Source organism: Xylona heveae (assembly GCF_001619985.1).
Source record: "Xylona heveae TC161 unplaced genomic scaffold L228scaffold_3, whole genome shotgun sequence".
In the NCBI taxonomy this organism is placed as follows: Eukaryota; Fungi; Ascomycota; class Xylonomycetes; order Xylonales; family Xylonaceae; genus Xylona; species Xylona heveae.
The window spans coordinates 1,218,836-1,227,256 of record NW_017264195.1 but is presented as its reverse complement, the minus strand read 5'-3'; the positions used below and the strand labels follow the sequence as shown (position 1 = coordinate 1,227,256).

The 8,421-nt window shown below is 47.2% G+C and overlaps 2 protein-coding genes across 2 annotated transcripts; both read right to left on the bottom strand.

Moving 5' to 3' along the window:
• L228DRAFT_237261 (hypothetical protein) lies at nt 1-1,726 on the bottom strand (the record flags this gene model as incomplete). The annotated part of the gene is made up of 2 exons (XM_018330910.1): nt 1-1,391; nt 1,468-1,726. 2 exons carry the CDS (start codon nt 1,724-1,726, stop codon nt 1-3), a joined length of 1,650 nt encoding a protein of 549 aa, XP_018189876.1.
• A 3,600-nt stretch (nt 1,727-5,326) lies between these two features.
• Nucleotides 5,327-6,944, bottom strand: L228DRAFT_245232 (PLP-dependent transferase). The gene is made up of 4 exons (XM_018332115.1): nt 6,728-6,944; nt 6,113-6,606; nt 5,462-6,034; nt 5,327-5,406 (listed from the first exon to the last, which is right to left on the bottom strand). The coding sequence occupies exons 1-3, from the start codon at nt 6,899-6,901 to the stop codon at nt 5,590-5,592; spliced, it is 1,113 nt and encodes a 370-aa protein (XP_018189875.1). The 5' UTR covers nt 6,902-6,944; the 3' UTR covers nt 5,327-5,406; nt 5,462-5,589.
• Between the last annotated feature and the right edge of the window lie 1,477 nt (nt 6,945-8,421).

Sequence of the window (8,421 nt, the reverse complement as noted above, 5' to 3'; positions counted from 1 at the left end):
TCAAGCAATTGGCACGGCCTTTTCGTTGCCAAACGCGACATGACCCTGGATAGGATACGCGGGCGGCGGATAATCAGCTTCGTGATGCGACTCTCGAGCAGCAGAGGTTCCTGTTCCAGAAGAAGCCACGAGCGAGACACGCGTGTACTCTGGCGAAGGCGGGGCAACAAGCGAGCCGGCTTCAAAGAGCGCTCCCGCGGCATCGTCGACTTCCAATGCAAATGCATCTTGGCTATTCGCTTCAGAAAATGCCCTCTGGGCAGCCGGATCACCCGCGGCGGAAATTTGAATGGGCAGCTTGACGCTGATAGTGGGCGCAGAGAATTTCGTGGCCGAGCTTTGGTAGGAAACTGACAGGTCCAGCGTGTAGAATCGCGCAATGATGCAAGAGTAAAATGTCGGAAGGAATGCCTTGGTCTTGGGCAACGTGATTGGGACCAAGACCTTGGCAACGTAAAAATTGCCTCCGGTGTAGGCCTCAGATGGGGCTGGAATCTCATGGATGGACATCGTGGACAAGGCCGAATCTCGTCGACTGGGAGCATCCGATGGTCCAAACTTTTCCCATTGAACCGACGCAATGCACCGGCTGGCGAGCGGCAAGGTCTCAAAATACCGGCCCCGGGTAGCGAGGTTCAGCAGTGAATCCCTGGTGGGCCAGTGTCTCATCGCCGAGCTGCTATAGTATGACTCTGCAGTCAGCCTGCTCACGAGCTGGCTGAGCGCCGGAGGCTGAGAGTCTTCATGAGCGGGATCAAAGCGCAGCTGGATGGACGCCATGGTGGTCGTCGCACACGCATCGGCTGTCAGCCCACGAGCAGGGAGATGCAAGCTACTCGGTTGCGCCGCCTCAATGCTCAAGCTGCCGAGCGTTCCCTTGAAAAGGCCCTTTTTGATATTCTTTGTCCGACGCAGCGAATAGTCCACCAGTCTAGACTCGTCGAGCGGTGGGTTTTCCTCTACAGCCGGTATCACTCGGACCTTCTTCTCGCGCTCACAAATGACCACATTTTTGTTGTCACTCTCGCGGACATTGGTGATTCTCGCCTTGATCGCATATGACACACGAGTCATTTCCGGTGCCTGGTCGTCCAAGCGCTGAGTGCCATCGCCTGCGAGCTCTGCATCTCCCGTCGATGGTGGTAGCTGCAGATGGGCTTCGTGCAACTCAGCGTTGACTGTCGAGTGCCTGCATGACGAAGGAAGCATTCTCTCAGGAATCACAAAGGTGAAGGGGAATCTGTAGGTTCGACCTGGTTCAAGAATGCGCGGATGTGGGAATGAAGACTGGTCGATGGGTTGAGCCAGCTTGAGGAAATTGTGACGAGCAGCCGTACGTTGGGTGAGCATGGAGGCCGATGATACATTCTCCACGTAAGTTCTCGAAGTTCCTGGTCATAAAGTTAGCTGTCTCTTCCAAAAACAATAATCGTAAATATTTTTTTTATATTGATAGGGATGGTCTACCTTCAAAAGTGATGCTAATGTCTTCGAATCGCAGAGCATTAGGTGCCGTAATTGCCACTTCCCCCTCTATCCGATCCAGCGAGGTATATGAATGCACATATGGTTCTGGAGCTGAGGAGGAAGCGGTTTGTGTGGATTCGAGACCGTGATGGTCCTTTTTGATGCTAATTGTGATTGCTGCTCTGCCCGAAGGCATGTGTGCCAGCTCGCGCAAATGTGAAGCTACCGTCCGGCTGGACGCGACAGAAGCGGCGTACATGTTTGATGTCGGCGAAGTTATGGCGGAGTTTGTAATTGTTGATGGAATTGTTGCAAAATCTCCCCTGCTGGGAGGAATTTCACCAAAATGGTAAACCAGAGAAGAACAAAAAAAAAGAATTGTCCCCGTTAAAAAAACACAATGGCGGAATAAAGTTGGAATTTATTTATCCAAAAGGTGCACCCCCAAGTGTTTTTGTGGGGTAAAATGCTCCCAGCTATCGGATAAGGAAACAGCTGCGGGCTGTGCTCTCCCTTGCTTTTGCTGACGTATTCAGGGAAAGAGAGGAAAGGGAACGCAGGCGACTAAAAGGTACGCAACCAGTAGGAAACCTTATTAACGTTGTTGCCTTGGGTCGAGTTGTGGTGATCCCAGGGATTGCAGGAGCTGTGCCGCTTCGGTCACTTGTTTTGGCTTTCTTTGGTATCAAGCCAGAGATGGATTGCGTATGCTAATGAATGTCGAATGGACGCTTCAATGCCTCGTTGGGGAAATTATTATGATCTGATACTAGGGAAATAGCATCGGAAGTGCAGGCAGCCATCTTTTTATAATACTGCCTGATTTTTTCTTTTCTGCATGCATTATGTGGAGCAGGCTCATAACACACCACCCTTGCCTTAGGCATATACACAAAAAGGACATGAGAAGGGCGTAAGTTAATAAAAAAAAGAGTCAGATTTAGTCTAGACTAGCCCAGTGAAGTGTGAAACGAAGGAAAAATTGATTGCATTGATGTAGTCATCAAGTAATAAAACTCCACATTTTCGAGCACCAGAGGGTAAAAAACACACAAGAGTGTCTCCGTGATTGATCCATGCACCCAACCACCACGCGCCGGCCGTAGCACTAGAAGCAACAATCTTCCCTGTCCCAAAGAAAAAACGGCCGTGTTTGAGTCACATTCATCTGATCGCGGCTGATCCGCATGGCCCTTTTCTAAGCCAAGCGAGTCCACTAAACTACTCTGGTTGATCGCTCCAAAGGCACGTTCCTTCCCTTCTCCTCTGTCCTCCTATGGTTAAACGCCCCCCCCCTTTGCGCCCTTGCAATGATGATGATGGTCTAATCTGATTTTCTGACTAATTCTACCAATTCTTGTCCTCCCCCAGAATGCCATACGTGTGGGCATCATGCAGCATCCTTGATTTGTTATGGTTGAGGGTGTCAAGTCATTCGAAGGGCGAGACATGAAACTCTGTTTTTACTCGTTGCAAGTTTACATCAATTTTTGGCATAATCGACTCATCGTTTCACGAGGGCGGAATTCCGCCTTTTGCTGATAAAGCAGTATTCTTCTATTATGTCTCTATGATGCAAATGACATTCCGGCTCGCAAGGCCTGTTTTGTACCTCTTTTCATATGAACTGACACGCGTCTCAACGAGTCAATTTCCTACATCTCCGGAGAATTCCCCTTCAATTACAAATCTCCTTGTAGAAGAGGCAATTGTAACGAATCGTTTGTAGATGCTTCTCGAGCTTCAGTTGAATTCATGATGCCCTTACTTTGTTTGGTAGTCTGAGATACCCCGGCTCTTGTCGGCATCAGCCAAGTGATGCCGAGCTCCTGGGCGTGACTGGGCAGACGTGATGGCCGCAAACAGTATAGCTAGGAGTGAATTTATCCATGAGTTCCTGTTTCGGGCCCAATGTGGATGGTAGACGTACACCCCACAGAGAAATACTTTGAGAAACGCCCGCTTTGGGAAACAGTCTGTACGTGAGTCCAATTTTCTATTTCCGAGGAACAACTAAGGATTCTCTGTCATTGTTTTTTGCAGAATATTCGAGACTGAGTTGTTTTTCAGCAAGCGTATGCTTTCGTGGGAATTGCCACCGAAATGCACATGTAGACTACACTTACAAACAAGGAGCATTCTAGATCTAATTCCGATAACTTTTGAGATTCGCATTGTCTATGCACTCGCTTTATCTGATGTACCTAATGATTCAATCTTGGATCTTGGAAGACGTAGTTGGTAGCTCTACGGAGTATCCCATCTCTCACAATCGCATACGCTTACCAAGCTACAAATAAACTCATCGCAACACAGGACGCGACGCGGGCAGGCTAAATATCTCAGCCTGCGTGGCTTGCATTAAAGCCTTGTCTAGCTGCTACTACTCCTCTTGCTGCCGTGTCATTCTCCCAGGCTACCAGGCTGTGGCTCTTCAGCCCAGCAGCCATCACAAGCCTTCTATCCCGCGTTGAATCGCCAAGTCATTAGAAATCTTGCACCATTTGTTGTTGATTGATAAGCTCTGGGCACACTTGGCACTGATTGACCATCAAGGTGTACTCTGTACCTCCATATGGTTGTCACCATCACTTGACCGTTTCGCGTAGTATATCGCTCCAGCCAAGCAGCCGAGCTGTACCTAGAATTAATCATAGTTTGCACTTATATCTTCTTGTTTGTAGTTGGTCTTTGTAGTTGCACCTATATCTTGTTGTTTGTAGTTTGGTCTTGGTACTCGCTCTTACATCTCGTTGTTTGTAGTTCGCAGTCGTACTTGGTAACTTGCAGTTTGGTCCTTGGCGTTTGATGTCTGTAGTTGTATTTCGTGCTTTGGTGTTTCTTGTTCGCCAAACACGCCTTCCAATCAAACGCCCTGCTCTCCCCACATGATCCACCACACAAGGTCGAGGAAAATGAGGAGTCATGCCAGTCTGCGTGGCTTGACAATATACTACCTACCTAAGGCACCTATCTCTCTTACAAATGTACCAGCCACAGCACCTTGGCATTGACAATGACATTTCTGACGCTACAGCCTTGAACATGGATTATCTGACTCATTTGTTTAGACGTGTGTCTCCTGCAGTGTTAACCCCAGGATGCAAGCCAGGTGAAGCTCATGGCACTTCGCACCTCGCACGCACCACTCTCGCTAGCTTATCAGTCAAGCCTTCTCTGGAACCGGGGGCATACCCAAAGGGCAGGGGAGCAGTGACAGGGACAGGGACCATGATTGATGCCTACAGTAGCTCTGTACAGTAGCTCTGTAATTACGCGTACAAATGGCTCATCATGAATATGAGTGTTTGGTTACTGTAGCGAAAAAGAAAAGAGGACATGAAATGCAGGATCGCGAAAAAAATAAAAAATTAAAAATTAAATAATAAAAAATAAAAAAAGACATTAATTGCAAGATCACGAAAATTGCGCAGTATACACGGCCCTCGTCATCGAACTTCTCGTGATATACTTCTGTGTAATAATAAGAATGCTCTATCGCAGAGAGACGGAAGCTCTAATACAAAGCGGCTGGTAGGTAAGGTAAAGTAGCTGTAGTTTGGTGCATCAATAGAGGACCAGGAATCTGACTAATATATAGAATGCATAACAGCCTCCGGTTGTCCCGCTGCTTGATGACGACGGACAAAACATACATGTATATTAGGTGGGTAGAACGGTAGTCATATTTGAGTGAAGCACATTCAATATACACCATCTTATGAATCATTGAACAGCATTACAGGAGGTCCTACAATCCATCTTATTCTATAGTTAACACAAATGTCCACGATTCATCTCCGGAGCGCTCTGGGACAAATCTCATCAGATAACCCAGGAATGCCAAGTCCAAATAAAACGTCTCTCATCAATGACCTGGAGATCGCTTGAGCACCCGGGTGAAGGCCTCGGCGACATACTCGACATTATGCTCAGTCACTTGGTCTCCGTTAGCTATGACATGGCAATTTGTGTGGTGCAAGTTAAAACTTACCTCCAGTCAACGAAATGCGCCCGGAAGGCAACAGATACACATGGTGTTCCCGAACTAACTTGTCCACTTGTTCCTTGCTAACACCCGTGATAGAGAACATTCCAATCTGTTTTCCCCTCAAGAGATTATTAGCAACTCGGATGGCAAAGCAACAAATTGCTGGAGAACCATGTTACCTCTACCAAGAGGTGATCCCAAGATCCAGGGGTGTCCCTCTTCTTCAACTCATCATATAGCCGTTTTCTCATCTGCTTAATTCGACCGCTCATGTGGTCTAGGTCCTTGAGCCACTGTTTGAACAGCTCCTCATCTGACAGAATAGTCGCGACTATTTTCGCACCGTATGATGGTGGGCTCGTAATCTGAGCTCGCTGCAATCGCAGCAAACGACCCAAAGTTCTCTGCGCAGCCTCGGCGGAATTAACAACCAAATGCAAGGCCCCTATACGCTCTCCGTAAATGCCAAAGTTTTTCGAGAACGACTGAGCAACGGCAAACTCCAGATGAGAAAGGCCATAGAAATATCTAATCGCCCATGCATCCTTTTCCAGGTCCCCTGTCGCAAATCCCTGGCTAGCATTAAAGTTAGAGGAGAGAAAAGCCACGTGGGAGGTGGGATTTTCGAAATTCCGAAATCTCGACCTAACTTACTATGCAGAATCAAAGAGCGGGAAGAGCTTCTTCTCCACGCAGACTGATGCAACAGTCTTCCACTGCTCGACAGACAAGTCCAGCCCGGACGGATTATGCGCACAGGCATGAAGAACGACCACATCCCCCGGCCGAGATTGGCTGGATAGAGTATCAACCATGCCCGTAAAGTCCAAAGACTGGTCTTCCTTTCTATAGTAAGGATAGAAACGTTTGTTGATGCTGTCATTCACATTTTCCCATATCTCTGTATGGTTTATCCAACTGGGAGCCGAAATCCAAACATTCTTTGGCTTGATAACTTCAGAGAGAAGTTGCGCAGCAAAATGATTCGCACCTGTGCCCGAGACGGTTTGGATTGACGCAATCCGCTGCAGCTCAACATCACGACCAAAGACCAATTCGCGAGCTCCGGACAGAAGCTTCGGGTGGCCTTGCATAGGCAAGTGCTCGTGATGTGCCTCTGACGGATCTGCTTGAAGCCGTTGCTTTGCCTAGTTTTTTTCTCTCTAGTTAGTCCTTTAGTTTTTTTCTCTCTAATTAGTTTTTTTTTTTCCCCCCTTCTCTCTAATAGTGGTTTTCCGCTCAGTCTACAGAAATAAATCGGGTTCATACCAGAGCAACTGAAGGTAAAATCCACGGCTTTGCATTCTCATCGCGGTAGAAGCCAGGACAGAGATCGACCTTTTGCGGAAAAGGATCCGCATGGAATGCTTCGATGAGTGAAAACGCCGCATCTTTGGGCTGAAGTGGGATTTCCGAAAATTGAGAGTCAGACCGTGTTGCCATTGTTCTCTTCCGGGGAAATCGTCAACTTATAATCTAAGATTTCAGCTTCGGTTCTTGTTTGTGAAATATAATAATGTATTATACAAATGCAATGCAATGCCGCACTTTTTGCAAATATACAAATGTCCCCCCGTGATTAATATTCGGGGGGTCCTCCTAATAATTAACCTGCTTTATATCTAACATGGTGTTGTGTTGACCCTCCCCCCACCCCGCCCATCGGTGGAGTGGTCACTGCGCCGAAAGCTCGTCATTCGGCGATTCGACCAAACGCCGAGAGCCCCCAGCTCGTCGAGGGGCAACGATTATCACTCCGACGAGTCCCCATATGGAGTTCAGAGGTCTTGTATGCCCGTGAAATTTTGTAATAAACTCCGCTGTTATACAGTCGATAACGGCTCAGATGTTTTGGAAGGACGTCTCTTTGAACTGGTAAGCCTGCGGAGTATAGGCATACTGGAAATATAACTTAGGGTCTTTTCTAACTACAGCTACAAGGAGGAAAGTCGTAAAGCCAATGCATTACACCCGGTAATCCATTAACTAAGCTTTTTTTGGGTAGAGCACTCTACGGAGTACAGCACTCTACACATTTTACAAGTCTCAGGTGTATCCGCGGATGCATTCGCCGTCATGTTCCTATAATAGTTTTGTCTTCGAATACTCCGTATCGCGAGACCACTTCGGGCCTCGGGCTAAATCTAGCCCATGTAAATAGGAGTTCGGGAATATCCATTCAAATGGGCTACTTGGGCTCGACTTGACAGAAGAATACAAGCTCTACATTTCTCTTGCCTTGTTTACCTCTATATTCCGCGCCAATAATCCTGAATTAAAATAACATTCGCTCGTAATCCATATTGTGGTTATCACGACCACAGAAGGACGAATTTTTAATAGAATTATTAATTGAAACTATCCTATTTAACTATGAACCACGTAGCCGCAGCCAAAGGTGGTGGCATGATGAAGAGAGGAGGCGCAAATAAACAAATAACAAAAAGCAAGAGTGACCTGACCAGCGTGTCATCAGACGAATTCGGAGAACACCAGCAGAACAGAACGACCCGTGGGTAATAGTGCGCGAGTAACCATCCTTTCCGAAGCCAGCAAACCTATTAAGACCTCCCTAGATGGCCGAAGCGGTTCTCATGTAAAAAGCATCAACCGCCTGGATGCGCCGGGGCACCAGAAGAACGAAGAAACCGGTGGCCCTGAAGGAATAGTTCAAGGACGAGAAACGTGATGACAAAAGAAAATTATCAAAGAAAATGATGAAAGAAAATGGGATCAAATTATGCGAGGCATTTGTTCAATCAAGAGGGGAAAAAAAAAAAAGGAGAGCAAAAAATGTGCAGATCAGATGAGACCATGAATGGGAAATAATGACCGAAAATGCCCATACGCGCCAGCGATGATTGCTAGAATCGGCCACCGACGAAACGCATATATGAGAAGAAAAGATGCGTGTATGTGTGCAAATCCAAATCTTTCATCGTACAACAGCTTTTCTCCACCAA